Genomic DNA, 22,235 nt, shown 5'->3' on the forward strand with positions numbered 1-22,235 from the left:
ATTTGCTTGACATAACATCTGTTTAGTTTGTTGAATGATAGCTTTAAGTTTGCAGTTCTCCACAATGTCTTTGATAAGCATATTGGCAATTATTAGAGAGTCAATCTCTAAAATGATATCACGAAATCCCTGTTGAATACACCATTCCAAACCATATTTGGCTGCATGAGCTTCAGCCATATTGTACACCATTCCAAACCATATTTGGCTGCATGAGCTTCAGCCATATTGTTATTGCTGCATCTTTTAGGGACTGCAAAGGCCATTATCATATTCCCCCTGCAATCTCTGACAATGCCTCGCATACCTGCTAAACCAGAAGAATGAAGGAAGCTCCCATCAGGGTTAAGTTTATCTTTACCTTCAGGGGGTAACTCCCATAGAACAATCAAGATTTTAGGATTAGGTCTGAGCCTTTTGACTAACTCACAGATTTTATGCCAAGGCTGATCCCAATCACAGGTGGGAAATGCCAATTTTAGAGCTGTTCTAAGGATCCAAAAGGTGTTATGGTATACTCTACTATACACAATCTTCTTTTTGTCTCCATATTTATATGAAGTAATTCCTTTCCATACCTCCCAACATATAGCCAAAGGAGTAATATTTAAGATCATTTTATGTACCATGTTAACTGGTGTAGTACCAAACCATCCTTGCAATACCGCTCTAATAGGTCTTTTACGGTGTAAGATACCTAAAGGGCCACCAAAATAATTCCACAACTTAACAACCAGATTACTATCAATAAAAATATGTTGAGGAGTTTCATATTTTGGAGCATTACAACAATGGCATCTGGAAACAACATAGTTCCCAAACTTGTACATTAATTCATCAATAGACAATTTTCTATGTAATACCCTCCATGCTAGAAAGGAGATCTTAAAAGGGATTTTATTATGCCAAACTTTTTGGAACAAAATATCATGAGAGCTATGGTTAATTTCCTTATGATAAACTGATTTGGTGGAGAATTTTCCATCTTCAGATTTAGCCCAAATATGATAATCCTCATGCTCATGTTTCCCTATCGGAACAGTGAGAATATGATTCACCATGGTTACTGGAAGGACTTCTGAGAGCTTGGTCATATTCCAAGTTCCTTGAGTTATGTAATCTGATACTCTTTTCCTATGGGACCTAGCTGGAGAGGGGTGTATTTTTGCAAGTGCACCCTTACCTGTCCAATTATCCCACCAAAAATTAGTATCACCGTTGTTGATATTCCAAAGAATATTTTCCTCAGCTTGATCTTTAACTTCCAAAAGATGTTTCCAGGCATGAGATTGCCTATTTCTCCATGTTTTAGCCACTGGATGTTTGTAAATGCAGTACTTGCTAATGATGAAAGAGCTCCAGAGGTTGTGATTGGTTCTTAGATTCCACCACCTTTTAATAGCAGAAGTGTTACTCACATCTACTAGTCTTCTCATCCCAGTGCCTCCCTCATATTTACTCTTGCATAAATTGTTCCATGAACTCCAGTGATACTTGCTCTTTTCACTATCCAATCCCCGAAAGAACCTTGCAAAGTGTTTTTCAATGAGATTGAAAGTTCCTTTAGGAGGGCACATGGCTGCAAGGGTATATGTAGGTATAGCCCGGAGAACATGGTTAATTAAGGTCATTCTACCCCATAGGATAATATCTTTCCTTGCCAGCCACTTAATCTTTTAACTATTTTGGATACAAATCCATCAAAATAAGCAATTTTCTTTCTCCCAATGTAGATTGGACACCCTAAGTAGTTGAATGGAAAAGCATGATCCATGAAGCCTGTGACCTCTCTCATCCTGTTAATTCTTGAAGGGGAAGTTTTAGGAGATGCTAGGAAGAAACTTTTATCTCTATTCACATGTTGTCCATAGGACCTCTCATACGACTTAATCTGCTTTAAAACCAACTTCACAGACTTACTCTTGCCTCCTGTAAAAATAACAATGTCATCTGTGTAGGCCAGATGATTTATCTGGGGACCTCTCTTACTCATAAAAAAAAGGAATAAAGTCAGTGGTGCTATATAATTTGTTCAACAACCTCGATAAAACCTCTGCGCCAATTATAAAGAAAGAAGGTGATAGAGGATCATCCTGCTTGAGCCCTTGGGAAGAGGTAAATAAACCTTTTCTGGCTCCATTAATAACAATTGAATACCAAACATTAGAGATAAGCCTTTTGATGATATCAATGTACCCATCAGAAAAACCAAATTTGTTAAGGACAGAAGTTAAGAATTTTCATGACATCCTATCATAGGCCTTAGCCATGTCCAACTTAATAACCATGTTACCACCTCTGTTTTTCTGAGAAATTTCATATACAATTTCTTGAGCCAGAAGAACATTATGAGTGATTGATCTTCCCTTGACAAAGCCAGATTGGTTTTCAGATATTATTCTTGGCAAGATGGGATTACGTCTTCTTGACATAACTTTGAAAATAATTTTGTGGGAGTAGTTACTTAGGCTAATAGGTCTCAAATCAGAGAAGTTGCTAGGTGCCTCCACCTTCGGGATAAGGGCCAAGCAAGTGTGAGAATAATACTTGGTTAAGTTACCTCTATCAAAAAAGGCTTGCACAAAAGCCACAATATCTTCTTGGATAATATGCTAACATTTTTGGTAAAAAGTACCATTATACCCATCAGAACTAGCTGAACTAGAAGCACACATGTCAAAGACTGCCTCTTTAATTTCCTCAACAGAAGGTCTAGACATTAACTCCCTATTATCTTCATCATCAATACATCTAGGGATATAATCCAATATAGTGGTGTCCAGGTTGGGTTCTGGGAGGTTAAAAAGCTTAGTAAAATGCCTACAAGCAGCCTTAGAGATATTTTCTTCCCCCCTGAATCCATTTGCCTCTGTGATTTTTGATTCTTACCAGCTGAAATCTTCTTCTTATTTCCTTAATAACACTATGAAAGTACTTGCTATTACTATCTCCTTCTTCGTACCACTTGACTTGAGCTTTTTGCCTAAGGAGAGAGTCCTGCTTGGCCATCCAATTAACATATTCTGCTTTAGCCTTATAGAGCTCCTCCCTGTTTTGCTCGGTATTAGAGATCAACTCAATTTCCTCCAAGGCCTGAATCTTTTTCTCCTATTTTGTGACATTCTGATATACATTACCAATGACATTCTTGGACCAATGGCTCAACTTGTTACTCAAAAGTTTTAACTTCTGATGAAGCCTCCACATAATGTTCCCTTTAAATTGAGTGTTCCAGGTTTCTTGAACCAAATCAAAGAAATCAGGTTGGTCAACCAAAAAATTTAAGAACTTGAAGTAACTCTGCTTAGCATCTTGATCTGATTGGGATTTCATGAGCAAAACTCTATGGTCTGAACCCGTTCTCCCTAGATGTCTCACAATATTTTTTTGAAATCTCTGATCCCACTGATCATTATACAAAATCCTATCCAATCTTTTCCATATTCTCTTCCTTGGCCTTCTATTATTACACCAAGTTTTGTTAGAACCCACATATCCTGCATCCATAAGACCACAAGCATTCATACAGGAGATGAAGTCAAAACTTTTATAGGCTCTATGAGGTTTTCCCCCATCTTTTCTTCTGATTCCATTATGATATTAAAATCTCCTCCAACGCACCATGTATTATCAATAGTAGTGCTAAGGTTCTCCAGACTCTCCCAAAGGTCATTCCTTTCTGTAGAGTTACACTTGGCATATATAGCAGAGACGAAAACCTTATCTCTACCCATACCATTCTCAAATTTCAGAGTAATTTGTTGATCGTTGTTGATAATAGTAGTTGCCATGAGATTAATAGACCAAAAGCACCAAATCTTTCCAATGTCATTGGAAAGGCTGTGCTGAAGGCCAAGGAATCTACTATACCCTTCTATCTTGTTCTTATTCACAAAAGGTTCAAACACTGCAACAAAGTCAACTTTGTTGATATTAATTAGACTTTTCAACCTATGGATAACTTTTTTTTTGATCTAACACCTCTAATATTCTAAAAAATAGCTTTGATCATGGAAACAGTAAAAGGTGAGTTCATTTAGATCTCCTTCCTTTGGGGGAGGGAGTGATATTTATTCTGACTTTCTTTTCACTTTTTCTATTATGGCTTTACCTCTTTTAACTGGAGACAATCCATCTTTGCCAATCACCTCTTGTAGATGGATTTTTGCTGGATCTATTGGCTCATTCTCCATAGTAACGTCGGGATGGCAAGCCTCTATAAGGTTGTTGGAAATTTCCTCATCATTTTCTTCAGAGTTTTGGATTCCTTGTTTTCTAAGTTGGCCTCCATTTAATTCTACAAAAAGCTGGATTCCTGGTTGTTTCTTGATATCTGAAGCCAAGCTAGAGGATTCCATTATAGATTCTTCCACTCTTTCATTGTTGCTACCTTGAGTTTCCTGAGATCTAGTCACGTCCCTCTTTAGGTATTTTTCAGTGTTTGATTTCTCCTTGCTTCCAGCCTTCTCTTGAGGTACTTTTTTAGATAAAGGAGTGGAAAAGTGACTCTCATCGGTATTCATATCTTCATTCACCTTTTTCTTTTCTTTACTATATTTTTGTATACCCTGAAACTCTTCATATAGTCCCACATGATCCTTCTGGATTATGATGTCGCTTCCCATTTTTGTATTCCCTTTCTGATGCTTTCTAGTGACCTTAAAAGTAATCTTAGCCCTCTTCTATGGAGTCTTTTTGATGTTTTTTATCTTTTTGTTCTTAGAGCTGGTCCTTATTTTTATGTTGGTGTCCCCTTCATTACAGTATTGTGCCTCTTTGCTATGTTTTTCCAATTCTTCATTCTCGGCCTTGTTGCTAATAAGGTCATTTCTAATCTCTACAACATCCATCGTCTCCCCTTCAAAGGTTTCCTTATTTTTATTCTTCTTTTTTCCAGTATTTTTGTGTTGAATTTCAACATTGACTGTGGCAGACTCTTGTCTTATATGTTTCATAGAATTAACCTTCTTGTCTCTCTTGCTAGTTCCTCCTTCTTCCCAAATAGTGTGCATCTCAGATGGCACCTGTGCATTCTTTCCTTGCCTTTCATTTACCCTTGACTTCTCTTTTATTTCATTTTTTTTCTCAACTCTAGGTTTTGCATTGCTATTGTTATCAGTTGTGTGATCAGCCACAAGATTCATATGTTCTGCCCCCTCTTTCACTTCTGCATTATTCTTTTTATGGACATTTCGACATGTTGCTAATGAATGTCCCAGCAATTTATAGTGCCGACAATACTTAGGGACATTTTCATATTCTAATTTTTGAGTGAAACCCTTTAGAGAATTCAATTCCTTTTCTTGTCCCACCCACACTGAATTCAATTTTGGTTTAGAGAGATCAACTTCAACTCTGACCTTAGCCATACTTGGGCGAGTTCTGTAATTAGTAGCTATATCCATAGAGAGAGGGGTTCCAGCCGGAACCAGAATTTGTTTCACATAGTTTCAAGTATGGCAATGAAATGGTAACTCATGGAGTAACACCCATACCGGAACAATAGGGGAGTCTTCCTCCGGTTTGAAATCCGGTGTTCATTTCTGAAGCCACATTTGTTGTCCCTCAATTTCGATGGACCTCTTGCGCCCAACATTTTTACAATCTTCTTCATTGGAGAAATCTATGAATACAGTGCGAAAATCATAGACTCCAATCTTGACATTACCTTTCACTGGAATCTTCTCCGCAAAGGCTGATCTGTTCTTTTCAATTTGTGGTCTGGTTCTTATGAATTTGCCTACGATCGTTAATCGACACTCTTCAGCCATGACTCCATAGTAATCAGAAGCCTTGAAGATGACTGCTGGCATTCCGTTATGAGTAGTATATCGTGCTTTTACATCTGGGTTTCCGTGCCGATTAATGTTAGGGTTCAAAGTTGTCGGAGCATTTAGAGCAGTAGCATAGCTTGATTTGGATGGGTTTTCTTCTTCAGTAGTTATTTTTCCAAACGAAAGATCTATATTCTCATCCAGACGCACCAGTATTGTGTCGGCCGACGTCTCCATTGATAGGCGTATGGCCACCAACTACCCAGAAAGGGCACAATTAGTTACCGTTGCCTGTTTAACATCTTGATTGTACGAAGAACGTTCTAATTATCTCAACCTATTATAGCATATTTTGATTTATATGTTACTAATTGCATTTTTATTGATCGTTACATGTATGTAACTTTTATGTGACGTGATGCGATATCAGTATTTTAAACTTTTGGTCAATCACACATGCTCCAAACAAAACTCAGGAACCGTGGTCAAATTAAAGTTATGTGTCAAGAGTGTTGGGTCTTTAGCTTTAAAAAGGTGTGAAAGGGAAATAGAGAGAATGATTTTTTTTAAAATTTTATTCATTTACAAAGGAATATTGTGAGGAGGAAATATATATATATATATATATATATATATATATATATAAATGCACTTCAAGCTTCGTGTCGTCGTTCGATCAAAAGGATGCTACTTTTGAGTTGCATCTTTATGTTCAACCCAAATGTTTGCCTATAAATATCTGGCCATTTCCTCAGATTTTTCTTAAGAAAATTCTAAAATATCTTCTTCCTTTCTTGTTGGCCTAAGTGAAGGTTAGTTTTGAAGATTGACAAAGGAAGCTCATGCATGAACTAGGTCCATCCGTTGTGTGCATAGACACGGGCAGATTCGAGCATGTGGGTTGCACGTGAAGGAGATAAGCTTAACTTGGTCTAATTAATATCTCATGATCGAAAAGGGTTGTATAATTGATAAGGAGAAGGACTTCTTAATCAAAGAGAATACTATCTAAGATAAGGGAGGAGTTAGAGGTTGAGATCAACTAGAACTCTTCTCCAAGGAAGAGTAACATTAGAACTCTAGTTATTTTCTACTCTACTAACTCTATAAATCGCAGGATGTTCTCATTCTACAGGTAACGCACAAAAGTAGATGTTAAACGTGAATTGAGAGCAAAATAGCAAGGCATTTTGCAAGCAGTTCGTGTGTGATTCAAGTGTGTGAACCTGAAGCTACATGAACCAGATAGAAGAACCAGCTCCAGTTGTCTGTCTTTTATTCTAGTTCGATTGTAGTAGGTGTTTTCATATTGTACCTTTCAGCTTTATCTAGAGGCAATTATAATAGGTACTCAAAGTATTCAAGTTAGAGTTAACTTGAAGTTGTCGCAGCAGTTAGAGGCTGGTTGCCACAACAGGATTAGAGTTAATCCTAGGTTTACAAAAGTATTTTGTAAATGTAGTTTTTGGCTCAGTGATTTAGTGGAGAGTTTGAGAAAATCCTACTAGGAAGTAGGTCATGATTTTTTTACCTTTTGAGCCAGGTGTTTTCCACGTAAAAATTCTTGTGTTCTTTAATTTATGCATTTATTATTCTGCAACAGTAGTATAAGGAACACATAGAAGAACCAGGTCCTTCTATAATCTGTGCACGCGAAAAATTAGACACCACACAAATTACCCCCCCTATTGTGTGGTATTGAAGTTAAAACATCAATTGGTATTAGAGCAGGTTATCCTTGAAGAGGCTAACACCTTAGGAGAAGATCAAGATGAGTGCACCACCTGAAAACTGGGAAGGGCAATCCACTTCTAGGCCACCACTCTTCAACGACCAGTATTACTCTTGGTGGAAAAACAGGATGAGAGATCATATCATAGGAGAAGACTATGAGCTATGGTACATTCTCACAGATGGTCCACTGGCTACCATGAAGATAAATGCCGAATGAGAAGAGGTGCCAAAAATAAGAGCTGACTACACTACTGACGAATTGAGAAAATGGGAGAAGAATGCAAAAGCCAAAAAATGGCTTGTTTGTGGACTCGGTACAGATGAGTATAGTAGAATCCAAAGTTGTACCACTGCTAAGAAAATCTGGGACACTTTGCAAGTGGCCCATGAAGGAACACCTCAAGTGAAGAGGTCCAGAGGAACACTACTATATTCTTAATATGAGAATTTCACCATGAAGGAAGGGGAAACCATCCAAGAGATGTATACAAGGTTTACCATACTGACAAATGAACTTAAGTCTCTTGGAAGGATTATTTCTGAAGAAGACAGAGTTGAGAAGATTTTGACAAGGGTTCTGCTAGTTATTTGGGAGAGCAAAATCACAGCCATTCAAGAATCAAAAAACATTGCCACTTTTAGGTTGGATGAGCTAATTGGAAATCTCACTGCTTATGAACTTAGAAGGCAAACCATGAAGATGGATGCACCCAAGAAGGAAAGGAGCCTGGCACTCAAAATCACTGAAGGTTCTGATCTAGAAGATGATGAAATGGCTATGATCACAAAGGACTTCAAAAAGTATCTAAAGAGAGGAAAGGGTCCTTCAAGAAGTAGAAGCTATAGCAAACCAAAGGTTCCTAAAAGGCAAACCAATGAGGGATGGTACAAGTGTGGTAAGACTGATCACTGCATCAAGAATTGCCCTCAGTCTTACCACACTTGTAGCAAACCAATGGAAGAAGAAAAGAGCTGAACGAAGAAATAGGTTCAACCCAAGAAGAACAAGGGATCAACAAAGGCCATGGTTGCTGCTTGAGTAGAAAGCTCAAATGAAAGTTCAGATGATGAAGATGGAGATGAACAAGCATTTATGGCCATCGGAGAATCTGATGAGGAATCTGTGGTAAGTGTAATTCATCTCAAAGACAAGATTAAATTTTTGTCTAAACAAAGGCTATCTAAATTACTTCTAGATTTCATTGATGAATCTGAGGACGTAAATAATGAAAAGAAACAGCTGTCTAAGGAATGTGTGATTTTAAAAGCAAAGTGTAAGAACCTGGAACTTAGAGTTAGTGAGACTATAAGTGAAAATACTGTACTAAAGAACCAGGTTCACGCATTTGAATCAAATGTCCTAGACCTTAGATCTAAAAACCTAAAACTGAAATTAAGAACAAGTAAGAAGACAACTGATTGCACACAACTCACTCTAGAAGAAAATGTAGGTAAACTAAAAGATGAGTTGTATAAGAAGGATGAGCAGGTAAGAATTTTGACAGAGGATCTAGGCAAGGTCAAGTATGAACTAGACAGAACTTGTAAATGGAACAGGTCCTCCAATGCACTATCATGGCTACAGGAATATCACAGTAGCAATAGAAGAGGAATTGGCTTTGGGAATGTGCCACCTAAATGGGATCTCAAAAGCAAGTATCTCACACTTCTTGAGAACAAAATTTGTACACACTGTAGTAAGACTGGTCACTATAAAAATGAATACACTGCAAAAGAAAAGGCTAGTCAAAAGAATAAAAAGTTTGTTCAAGGGAAAAAATAGGCTGCCATGTTGGACTAAAAAGAATTTGATTCATCCTTTTGCCTATAGAAAGGGACCCAAATTAGTTTGGGTTCCTAAGACTAACTCATGATTTCCTTTTGCAGGTCCAAGTGAAGGGGAGCAGCCAAATATGGTACATGGATAGTGGCTGCTCAAAGCACATGACATGAAGCAAGAACCAGTTTCTTTCACTTGAGGACCTCAAATGAGGTAATGTCTCCTTTGGAAATGGGAAGAAAGGTGAGATCATTGTGGTTGGTAAGGTAGGTCAGACTGAATCTCACTCAATTGAGAATAAAATACAGTCTAATTAGTGTATCACAACTGTGTGATAGAGGTAACTTGGTAGCATTTACCTCTACTAAATGCTTTGTGATTAGTCTTACCACTGACAAGATTGTTTTGTAGGGAAAAAGAGTGAACAATATATATATATTGTAGATCTGTCCACACTGTCAAAAAATAAACTCACTTGCTTAAGTGTGTTGGACAATAATCCTCTCCTTTAGCACAAGAGACTTGGACATGCAAGTCTGAGTCAACTCAACAAATTAGTCTCCAAGGACTTGGTGATAGGACTTCCTAACATCAAGTTCAAGGAAGACAAAGTTTGTGAGGCTTGTGCAAGGGGGAAGCAGGTAAGATCCTCTTTTAAATGCAAGAAAGTGGTAAGTACCACCAGAACGATGGAACTGGTCCATATGGATCTCCATGGTCCAATGAGAACATAAAGCAGAGGTGGTAAAAGATACGTGATGATGTTTGTTGATGATTTCTCTAGGTCTACTTGGACACTATTTTTAACATCTAAAGATGAAGCATTTGACATGTTCACTTCTTTTGTTAGAAAAACTCAGAAATAACTAGGTAATCAACTTGCATCAATTAGGTCTGATCATGGCACTGAATTTGAAAATGCTAAATTTGTTGAATTTTGTGATGAGCATGGCATAGATCATAATTTTTCTGCTCCTAGGACTCCACAACAAAATGGAGTAGTTGATAGAAAGAATAGGACACTTAAAGATATGGCTAGGACTATGCTTCTTTCTAGTAAACTGCCCATAGCTTCTAGGCAAAAGTTGTAAATACTGAATGCTATATTATAAATAGGTGCATCACTAGACCTCTTGTAGAGAAGACTCCCTATGAGTTACTTAAAGGGAGAAAACCAAATATATCCCATCTTAGGTCATTTAGATGCAAGTGCTTTATGCACAATAATGGTAAAGACTCACTAGGTAAGTTTGATCCCAGAAGTGATGAGGGAGTATTCTTGGGATATTCTTCATATAGTAAAGCTTATAAGGTCTATAACAAAAGAACTATGTGTGTTGAAGAAAGTGTTCATGTAGTTTTTGATGAAACTAACATTCTTTCTGAGAGACAGGAACATGATGATGAAGCAGTTGGGCTGGTAAGAAACTTAAAGGAAACCACAGCCCAGACTGAAGCTGTACTGGAAGAAGGAACATGTGATGGAACAGGTGATGGAACCCAGAGCAACATGACAGGGGGAATAGAACTAAGAGGAAATGATCCCCAAACCTCAATGGAACCTATCCATGAACTTGTTCCACAGCAACAAAACACTGAAGGAACATCAAAGGGAAACCAGTTGGTTGTGAAACCTTACAAGTATCAAAGTTCTCATCCCATTGAGAACATAATTACTGATCCAACCTCTGGAATCAAAACCAGGTCTTCATTAAAGAATCTTTATGCTTTTGATGCTTTCGTATCTCTTATTGAACCTAAAAATGTTGTTGAAGCTTTGCAGGATGCAGACTGGGTAAATGCAATGCAGGATGAACTCAACCAATTTGAAAGGAGTCAAGTTTGGCATCTGGTACCAAGACCCTTGGACAGATCAGTAATTGGCACAAAATGGGTCTTCAGAAACAAACTTGATGAAGATAAAACTGTTACAAGGAACAAGGCAAGATTGTTGGTTCAAGGATATAGCAAGGAGGGGGGCATAGACTATGATGAAACCTTTTCTCTAGTTGCAAAGTTGGAAACAATAAGACTCCTTATAACCTTTGCTGCTTATATGGAATTCACCCTCCACCAGATGGATGTCAAGAGTGCCTTCCTCAATGGCTATCTAAAGGAAGAAGTGTTTGTCAAGCAACCTCCGGGGTTTGAAAGCAAGGAGAGTCCTGATCATATGTACAAACTTGACAAAGCACTTTATGGGCTCAAGCATGCGCCAAGAGCATGGTATGAAAGATTATCAAAATTTTTGCTGAGCATGACTACAAGAGAGGTAAAATTGACAATACTTTATTCTTGAAAGAAAAAGGTAAAGATCTCTTGATAGTTCAGATATATGTTGATGATATAATCTTTGGAGAAACTACTGATAAGCTAAGTAAAGAATTTGTTAAACTAATGGGGAGTGAATTTGAAATGAGCATGATGGGTGAGCTTAATTTCTTTTTAGGCTTACAAATTAAACAAAATCCAAATGGAACTATGATCCATCAACGTAAGTATGTAAAAGAGTTGCTTAAAAGGTTTAAAATTGAAGATTCCAAAGAAATTGGCACTCCTATTGCAACATCTACAAAGTTGGATATAGATGAACCTGGTTCATCTGTTGATCAAAAGTTGTATAGCGGAATGATTGGCTCATTGTTGTATCTCACTGCTAGTAGACCTGATATTATTTTCAATGTAGGCCTTTATGCAAGATTTCAGGCAAATCCAAGGGAGTCTCACTTGACTGTTGTCAAGAGAATTTTGAGATATCTAAAAGGCACCACTGATCTTTGTCTTTGGTATCCAAAAGGTAGTAATTTTAATCTTGTGGGATATGATGATGTTGATTATGCAGGCTTTTTTGTGGATAGAAAGAGCACCTCAGGTATGGCACACTTTCTTGGCTGATGTCTTGTGTCTTGGGCCACCAAAAAGCAAAATTCAGTGGCCTTATTTACTGCTGAAGCTGAGTATGTTGTTGTTGCTTCATGTTGTGCTCAATTGTTGTGGATCAAACAATAATTAAAGGACTTTGGAATTGATATTAGTTGTATTCCCATTTTTTGTGATAACACTAGTGCTATTAGTATGACCAAGAACCTAGTTCATCACAAGAGAACTAAGCACATAGATGTTAGGCATCACCTTTTGAGGGATAACTATGAAAAATGGTTGATCATTGTGGAATTTTGTGCTACTGACAAGCAAATAGCTGACATCTTCACAAAAGCCCTAAGTAGAGATCACTTTGAAAGGAAAAAGTTAGAATTAGGGATGATTAAGATCACCTAAAAGGACCAGTTTAGAATTCACAACGAAAAAAATAAAAAAAAATAAAAAAAATTGTTTTTGGTTAGAAAATCTGAAAATGTGTATATAATTAGATTAATTTTTGCTCAGACGCATACTTTCAATAGTATACTCTTGTGCCATGTGTTAAATTGATTCATTAATCTCTAATGATATTTTCTCTATTTTGGAAAATTTAGACTTACACAAGAGAATTATCAGTGAAGAACCTGGTTCATCAAGATAACACGGTATGTTTTCTATACTCTGCATAATTTGAAATAATAATATTTCGATCATGAGTAGAGTCCTACTTAATTCCAAACTCCTTTTGGACTTATCCGTTACAAGTGAACCAGTTCTGTTCAAAAGAGTCCCAACTGAATTGAAGTACCTAGATTATAGGAATACACTCCAAAGTCTTTTCAAAACTGAAATTCAGTTTGATTAGACTTCCACACCCACTATCATCCCTTCCACATCCCAACCTCTAATAAAAGAGTAACGATGATTGCTCGCAAGGTTGTTGCGGGGAGAGAACAAATCAAGAAAATAAATAAAAAATTGAAAGCGAGTAAGGAAGAAGAATCCTAGAAATCTGATGAATCATTCAAATCTGCTACTGAGGGGGAAGAAACTGTTTCTTCTAAAATTGAACAGGTACAAATTTGGAGAATAGTTTTGTACTAGTAGGGTCTAAAGCAGGAGTTGAAACTATAGAGTTTGGAGAAATTGGTGGTAAAAATAAAAAAGAAAAAGAAAAAAAGAGCAAGGGTGTTCGATGTGCTGTGAGGGGAAATGGTAAAAGAGTGGTTGATTCTTCACCCATTCCTGTGAGTTTAACCAAAGACACAGGTGCAATGGTTATTTGGGGAGAAAAATCTGCTGGAGTAGAGGAGAGTTTAAAGAAAACAGGGGGAAGAGGGTCTGGCGAAGCCGCTGAAGGGCTGGTTCATCTTGAAAAAAATATAGATGAACCTGTTTTATCTGAACAGGAAACCCTCGCATACCTACTGAAGAGAGTGACTGGAATTTAAAACATTAATATTTTACAAGCAAGGATCATTTTGGGACAAATACGCTGCTTGCTTGTGACTATGAAGTCCATGCCACTCCTAAAGAACCTGGTTCATCCAAGAAGGTACCAGTGAATAGCAAAGTGCGAGCCTTGGTGTAAGAAAGTTGGGCTAAGGATGCTGAGATTGAGAGGCTGAAGAAGAGGTTGGCAGAGGTGGAGACTGAGAGAGATGCTCTCAGAACTGAGCTGGCAAGAGAAAAGGAGAAGAACGATGGCATTCTTCAGAATATGCTGAAACTCCTCCAAGCCAAAAATCAAGCACCTAGTCCTTCCCAGCCTTAAGCCTCCTAGCCTAGTGTAGATCAACCAGTGACCAAGTTCGGGATTTTTTTTGTTGTGTTTGCTCATGTTTTCAGTATTTTTATTTCTTCTTATACTTTGTGGTAGGATCTTATTAATCATCAATGAAATTCACTGTCTTCTGCTCTAACTGTTTGTTTATATTTCCTTAATGGTTAAAATTCTTAGCTTGATCTATGATGATTAATCTATGAATGCATTTGAAGTAGCTCCAGTGGCCATGAGTAAGTTTAAGAATCTAGAAATCACACATTTTTTATACAACTTTTCGATGATGCCAAAAGGGGGAAAAATATTGTAATTTATACTTTGAACAGTGATGTTTATAATCTAATGAACCTGGTCCTTGATGATAAGTGATAAAAAGAAAAAATATTCTAACGTTGTGTTGATATTGGGTTAAGTTGAAACAGGGCCTAAGCTTATGAAAAGCACAGAGTTTGTCATCATTAAAAAGAGGGAATTTGTTGGCCTAAGTGAATGTTAGTTTTGAAGATTGATAAAGGAAGCTCAGGCATGAACCAGGTCCATCCGTTGTGTGCATAGACACGGGCAGATTCGAGCATGTGGGTTGCACATAAAGGAGATAAGCTTAACTTGGTCTAATTAATATCTCCTGATCGAAAATAGTTTCATAATTGATATGGAGAAGGACTTCTTAATCAAAGAGAACACTATCCAAGATAAGGGAGGAGTTAGAGGTTGAGATCAACTAGAACTCTTCCACCAAGAAATAGTAGCATTAGAACTCTGGTTATTTTCTACTCTACTAACTCTATAAATCGCAGAATGTTCTCATTCTACAGGTAACACACAAAAGTAGAAGTTAAACGTGAATTGAGAGCAAAATAGCAAGGCATTTTGCAAGCAGTTCGTGTGTGATTCAAGTGTGCGAACCTGAAGCTATATGAACCAGATAGAAGAACCAGCTCCAAGTGTCTGTCTTTTATTCTAGTTCAATTGTAGTAGATATTTTCATATTGTATTTTTCAGCGTTATTTAGAGGCAATTGTAATAGGTACTCAAAGTATTCAAGTTAGAGTTAACTTGACGTTGTCGCAGCAGTTAGAGGCTGGTTGCTACAACAGGATTAGAGTTAATCCTAGGTTTACAAAAGTAATTTGTAAATACAGTTTTTGGCTCAGTGATTTAGTGGAGAGTTTGAAAAAATCCTACTGGGAAGTAGGTCGTGATTTTTTTACCTTTTGAGCTAGGTGTTTTCCACGTAAAAATCCTTGTGTTCTTTAATTTATGCATTTATTATTCCGCAACAGTAGTATAAGGAACACATAGAAGAACCAGGTCCTTCTATAATTTGTGCACGCGAAAAATTGGACACCACACAAATCACCCCCCTCTTGTGTGGTATTGAAGTTAAAACATCATTTCTGTATTATTTTCTTAAAAAATAAAGTATGTGTGATTCACTGCCGCCATTTGTTTCGTTGTACACTGGTGTTTAGAATACCGCTATACCAGTATTGTTAATCTGTTCTATCATAGGAGAAAATAATCCTAAACTTCAGGTACTAGGAGGAGATTAAGTTCCTTAAGGATAAATTGTAAATTCAGTGGGCTCGAATTTTTTTTTTGCTTCTTCTACATTTCTATTTCCCGTTGTTTAAGTTTCGAAAATTTGTTTCCTGAATACACATTACTAACAAAGAGTAGGTAGAAACATCGCACTCCCTCCTATTCAAAATATTTATTTTGGTGTTTTCTTCCTAAGATAAAGATTTGTTAGAGACTTCAAAGCTTCTAAACTAGTGTATTCGTGATGTCTTCACGGCATTAATTTGTATTTATGATTTACTGTCATTGTCGCCTCCCTCCATGTTAGAGAAGTTTCATTCTTTTAATTCCCTCTACTTTATAACACGGTAATCTATCTATCTATCTATCTATCTATATATATATATATATATATATATATATATATATATATATATATATATATATATATAAAAGAGAGACTTAAAAGAATGATGTGGCAATTCCTATGAGCAGCATTTCTATTTATCTCTTTTCTCCTTTTTCTTGTATTTCTCCTCTTTTTTACGCCGGTTCGGTATTGTAATAAAGACTCCAAAAGCCGCATGTCAAAGACCCTGTAATTGCCAGAATAAAGTGCCATCACTTCCTTCCAATATTATATATTACTCAAAGCAGACTTTTTCTCCACCCTCTCTCGAAACCGATGATACGATTTTCTTCCCACTGATAGTCAATGACTTTTCTTTCCATTTAAAATCAGAATAAGAGCACAGATTTTCAACCGGTAGTACCTTCCCTCTCTGTTGCTGCATCTTCTTATCCTCCTTTTTCCTTTTCCCTTCTCCCTTTTTCATTTGAGAGTTCCATCTCTGTCTTTTGATGTTCAAATTATTTTTGCAGATTTGATTCATTATCTTTATTGGTCTAATATGCCGTGCTTTGTCAAATTTTTTAACTTTGTTGTTCAAATTTGTCTCACTGATTTGCTCAAACGAATCACTTATTTCCTCTTTTCAGGTTTCAGGAATCGCTCTCTACATCAAATCTCGATTCTTTCGGTCAACATTCTGAGCAAAGCTAATCTACCCATTTAAGCTTTCTGATTTCAAGTGCTTTTTGTATGTGTTTAACTACTTTGGTGAAACACTTAACTTATTCTCTTTTATCATGTTAATTAATTCCTTATTCCCTCTCATATTTTGATTATTTATACCTTTGTGATAGAGATGTGGCCGAGGGCAAAACAAGGGCCTATAACAGACATTCTTGGAACTTCTATTGGTTCATCATTTATACTTAACGTATTATTTTCGTCTGCTTTTTGTGTTAGTTATTTTATGAATCATTTAGGGAAAATGCTTTATTGTTGTTGGTGACGCCTTTCAACTGTTAGAGAGACTTATTTTGCCTATTATGTAATATGGATTCTACATTTTAATTTTGATGTTAGGAGATAAATTTGACGTTATTGGCAGCAAGTGTCGCCCTCTTAGCTACCTGTTTATGTCATACTGGGTTTTTATATATGGCAAGTGTTAGTATAAGAGAATTTATGCATCTTAAAATATATCAGTTTAAGTACTACGTCGAGGAAACAAGACAACTCAAACTAATTCAATGCCATGTCATTGCGCGTGCAGCTCACTGCTGCTGATCACTTGCTAACAACTCAAAATGATATGACAAGGGTTGGATAGCTTGTGACTTTTTATCTGTTACACCTCAGAAGGTTGATAATGTATAGAAATTACTGTTATTTTTCTGAAATTTTTCATGTGGAGAATGTAAACCATAAGAAGAGGGTCAAGGAACTTGGAGCAAATGTAAAGAAGTTGTGTCGTCAGTAGAACCTTCAACACACCACAACCATCATCATGCAAAAATTAAAGTAAGAACCATTTCATCATTCTTGGACTTAAGGATCAACGTCATAAAAATATTAATCGTAATTTTTCCTACAGCGCTCCGTGGCTTTTTTTATCTTTGTCATAGGAATATAACAATTTACTGAATTTTCTGAAAGAGGGCCTTATTATTAAGCAGCAGAAACTAAGCAATTCCTTCAAAGCCAGGGAAGAGCTGGCTTGCTTCCGTCAAACTAATGGAAGAAGCCCCTGCATTAATTAATATTGACAATGAGTAAATACAGGAGAACAAGTTGAAGATTAGTATTTCTATTTAATGTGCTTAGGAGGAATACCAATGTAACTGTGGATAGACCAAATTGTTATTGGCATATTGTTGCTCCAATTCTTTAATTTTTGTCAATTGATATTGGTTTTCTCATCATATGGAATATCTGATGTAGGGTGCTGGAATGACAAGACCAAATCCGATATTGCAGTCTCAGCAGCTGAAAAAAGCACTTGAGCAGCTCAAACACAATGAATTCACTGGAAAGAGAACTGCACGATAATTTCTTAATGTTTCAAATGTATTTAAAGAGGGAAAAAATTAAAAGTTTAATTCAGTCCTTTAAAATTCAAAGCATTCAAATGGCAATAAAGTATGTAGAATGAGGGGAATAATTCTATATAAAGAAGAATATTTCATTAAATTAACATGTGATTTGTTATCCTGTAGAATGATTTTTTTCCCCATCTTTTACTTCTAAAAGCTGTTAGCCACAGAATGTTAGACAATGATAGATAGAATCAAGAAGGCATTAGTCAACTCATGCTCTTTTCTCCTTATTTCTTTTCTGTTCTACGTATGTACTTGATTTGTGTTTCTTTTTTATGAGTAGTTCTAATATATAAATTTAGTTTTGTTGGTATGAGACCTTGGAATTATTGGCCATCAGGACACTTACCAACTTATAATGCCTTTGTATTTCTATATCAGCTTGGACAATGTAACTATGGTACGTATTTAAAAAAATAATCAATGATTTGCTTAACAAAAGGATGTCATACTCTGTTAGTAGCATTTTGGATTGACACCCCTTGGGAAAGTTGAAATGCATACATTATCGTGATAGGCTAACGCAATGTGATGTTGCATTACTCATTCATTGTTCCTAATTACTATTCAAATTTTAAGAATGAGCATGTCTACACGAGTATTTCTATGTTAGAGTACCTAATGGACTTTGTGCCCATCAGACAATCTGCTTCGGCATGTTAACTGTGCAAATAACTTTTCTTTCTTGATAACCACCTTTACTAACCATTATAATCTGACATTTTTGTGGGACTTTTAAGCTATTGAAACTAATTCCTTTGTTATCTGGGATTTTTCTGAAGAGTGGTATGATAGAGGTCATTGACAAAGGAGCATACATGTGTATCATAAAACTGTTAGAACAAATCATAAAGATCTAACTTATCTGATGGACATATCGTTAAACTTCAGTTCTCTGTTTTAGATTTTGGATTGGGTCCGTATTTAGCACTGCTAACCCCCACTAATATTTACAAAATGCATAAAAATAAAATAAATTACATTATTAATAGCTTATAGTACTATTTAAGGAATGGTTCGAAAAATATAGTTCTAAAAGAATCTATCAACTTCTCATTTTATAACTAATCTAAAAAATAATTGTTCTATAAATCTACTAATGTTATTTAACAACCGCGCGAAGCGCGGCAAGTTTACTAGTTGATTTATATAAGGGAGTTCTTACTACTTATTGTACGTTAATTTATTTCTGAACGTTAGATAATGCAAATCCTGTTTGTTGTGGACTTCATTTCAAGCTAAAGGAAGACGTTTAGACATTCACCCTAGATAGGAAAGGACCGTCCTAACACCAAACTTTAGAGCCAATTACAACTCAACCTGCAAAAGTAAAGACAAAAATAAAAAGAAACCAAGGTAGTAAACTTGATGTGGTTCACTAAAAGCTCAAAATAATACGTACCAAGAATCTAACTTATATATACTAATTGTGTAAGAAATAGGATTTATAATCTTAAGAATAAAAGATAAATTATCTACTATCACAAGCTACAACATACCTAATGTGATTTCACAAGTGAAATTGGGGAAGGTAAAGTATACGCAAAACTTACTCTTAATTTATGTGAACTTGAGAGAGAGTTTTCGGTAGACTCCGGCTAAAGAAAATTATCAATCACCAATAATATAAAAAAACTTTTTTGCACTATCCAATATGTTTATAACATTGATCCAATAATAAATACTACTCGGCCATAGGTGTCATCAATTAATTATCTCAACTGGCTGTTAGAATAACAAGAAGATACCTATATTAACTAATAAAGAACTTTCTATTCTTTCTAGCTCTAGCACCCATAGAATTCATAAGTTCCCTCACTTCCCTGATCAGTCCAATGCAGCTCCTTAGTCACACTGACTTTCGTTAAACAAACTCAGATAAAACTTCACCCCTCTGCAAAATCCTCACTCTGAGTAAGGCAATATCTCCAAAACATTTTGCAATATGTCAACCCACAAGAGGAAGATTATTTTGAGCAACGTGACAGTGAAATTAGGCTGCAGCAGCAGTTGCAGGTGCCCTAAACTTTCCAGCATTTTCCACCCTAAGCCCCGCCGCCACAACTCCGCCGCCTTCCACCACCATAAAACGACCAAGCACCACCACAACCCCGCCTACAATTACTCCTCCTCTAGTTCTTCTAACGCTACTACTACCACCACTTTCTCTCCGGCCTACTACTCCTCCGACACCGAGAGGGCCGTTCAAGGCTTCGGCAGGATAGGCGGCAAGAGTGTCGCCGTCGAGAAAGATTCCGACGACCCTTACGTTGACTTTCGGCAGTCAATGCTTCAAATGATTCTTGAAAAGGAGATATACTCTAAAGACGAACAAAGGGAGCTTCTTAACTGTTTTTTAGAGCTTAATTCTCCTTACTACCATGGCGTCATTGTTAGAGCTTTTACTGAGATCTGGCATTGTGTTTTCTCCTTAAAGCCTGGAGTCGTCGGAGCTGAGTCGCCGTTCTTGCATGGCAGCGGTGGAGGAGGGTGGTGCTCACGTGATTTTTAGGTGGTGATCACGTGCGTAACACCTTTTCTATAAAGATTGCTTTTAAGTCTTTCACGTTAGCATGAAGATGTGGGACCCATAAGTATTTCTTGGGTTCCAGCAGTATTTTCTTGTAATGTGTTTAGCTTTTAAGGGTTAGGCAAAAAGGAAAACCAAAAAACAAAAAAAAAAGAAAAGCAAAGGTGCTGTTTTCAGTCATTTTTATTTACATTACAGTACATCTCAAAATTGACGAAGAGAAAAACTGTCGAAAAGGTATTAAAATATGCTGTGGAAATTGTAATCTTTTAATTTACTGTTATTATAATGTAAGGTTTTTATTTTTGTCTTTATATTACCTCTCATTTTTGTTCGACCACGTACATATGTATATTAGTACCTCTTTTTTAAGGAAAGGCGCTTTATCACCTTATCTGCACGGAGGAGAATATTTGTTAGGGCTATCTGTTTTCTGACAAACGAAGCATGTAGCAAGCACATGCGGGCTCAAGATTTGAGCTCACAAGGGGCATCGCTATCTGTGACAAAGATATGTAAGCTAATAACTATGAACACGTAATTTTTGCACGAATAAAATTAATCCTACAAAGTTCAAAAATAGATTTTTCTAAATTATTTTTATTTTTTAGAATTTTAGAATTTTTAGTTAATTTTGTTTGCATTTAGTTGCATATTTAATATTTAAAATTATGAAAAATATCAAAATATATAAAATATTCATTGCATAGCATCTTAGATTTAATTGCATATTAGGATATAATTACATGAGTTAATTGTATTATTAAACAAAAATCACAAAAATGATCATTTTTACATATTTAGCTTTTAGTTTTAAAATTAGTATTTTTCTTTCATTAGTTTTAGGTTAATTAATTATTTTAATGTTAGAAATAGATAATTAATTCAATTCTACAAATTAGATGATTTTAGAACTTAATATAGGTTTTTGATTAATGTGAGTATGGTATTTAAAACAAGGAAAAAGAAATAAAAAGAGAAAAAAAGGAATTAAGTTTATTTTTAGGGTCTAGGCCAAAACACAATTTCAATGGCCCAAAAACATTACCCCAAATCGGACCGACCCGCCCCTATCTCCCCATTCAATCTCAACCCTTCACCCTCATCTCATCCAATGGTTATTATTCACCCCCACCTAAATATATAAACCTAATATTAGAAAACTCTAACCCTATCTCTATGCTAACCAAACGGCGCCCCCTCCCCTCCTCCACCTTCTGCCAAACGACCCCCAAACCCATCGGAAAAATCAACCCACCCGCCTCACGTGCTCCCCCCTCTCTCCTCTTGCCACGTAGTGTAACTAACTCTGACAACGGAATTATTCCTTCCGAATTTTGCGCGTCTAGATTCTCTATGATGCGATTTTTAGATTAATGGGAGCTATAGATTGATTGACAATCAATTCATGCCCTCCATTTGTCCCAAAAATTATCCACACAAAGAGTTGAGAAATTTCATGACTTGGGGAGGAAGTATAGAAGCTTCTAGAGCTTCTATATATTAGAGGTCATTTTTTTTCCCAGAGGGGGATATTTTTTGGCTGGAGAATTTCGGATAGAAAGTTTTTTTTTAGAAAAAAAAGAGAGAAGTAAGAGATAGGGTTTACAAAAGGAAGGGCTCTGCTTTTGTTTCCATTTTTTTTCAGCTTGTAATTTAATTTGAATCTTAGAAAAATAAAACAAATATATGTTTCTTCTTTACATTTCCAGTTTTCGTTTTCGAAGATAGAGTTTGATTGAAATTTGAGTTTGAGTTCGTGTTTGGATTCAAAATTCCGGTGTCGATCCGAGTTTTCGTCCGAGG

General features: G+C 36.3%; 2 protein-coding genes and 1 long non-coding RNA gene across 5 annotated transcripts; 1 reads left to right on the forward strand and 2 right to left on the reverse strand.

Moving 5' to 3' along the window:
• Nucleotides 1-107: 107 nt before the first annotated feature.
• Nucleotides 108-1,577, reverse strand: LOC138904375 (uncharacterized). The gene has a single exon (XM_070192877.1). The coding sequence runs from the start codon at nucleotides 1,575-1,577 to the stop codon at nucleotides 108-110; it is 1,470 nt and encodes a 489-aa protein (XP_070048978.1).
• Nucleotides 1,578-4,682: 3,105 nt separating this feature from the next.
• Nucleotides 4,683-5,369, reverse strand: LOC104104934 (uncharacterized). Its single transcript, XM_009613129.1, has one exon. It carries the CDS (start codon nucleotides 5,367-5,369, stop codon nucleotides 4,683-4,685), a length of 687 nt encoding a protein of 228 aa, XP_009611424.1.
• Nucleotides 5,370-16,026: 10,657 nt separating this feature from the next.
• LOC104104932 (uncharacterized) lies at nucleotides 16,027-18,021 on the forward strand. Of its 3 annotated transcripts, none has more exons than XR_001970942.3 (3): nucleotides 16,031-17,124; nucleotides 17,218-17,324; nucleotides 17,745-18,021. It is a non-coding gene; the product is annotated as an uncharacterized lncRNA (long non-coding RNA). The 3 variants fall into 3 exon arrangements; XR_011413699.1 differs by having other exon boundaries at nucleotides 16,033-16,220; nucleotides 16,454-17,324; XR_011413698.1 differs by having other exon boundaries at nucleotides 16,027-17,324.
• The last annotated feature ends 4,214 nt before the right edge of the window (nucleotides 18,022-22,235 follow it).

The sequence above is a fragment of the Nicotiana tomentosiformis genome, chromosome 2 (genome assembly GCF_000390325.3).
Source record: "Nicotiana tomentosiformis chromosome 2, ASM39032v3, whole genome shotgun sequence".
Taxonomy (NCBI): domain Eukaryota; kingdom Viridiplantae; phylum Streptophyta; class Magnoliopsida; order Solanales; family Solanaceae; genus Nicotiana; species Nicotiana tomentosiformis.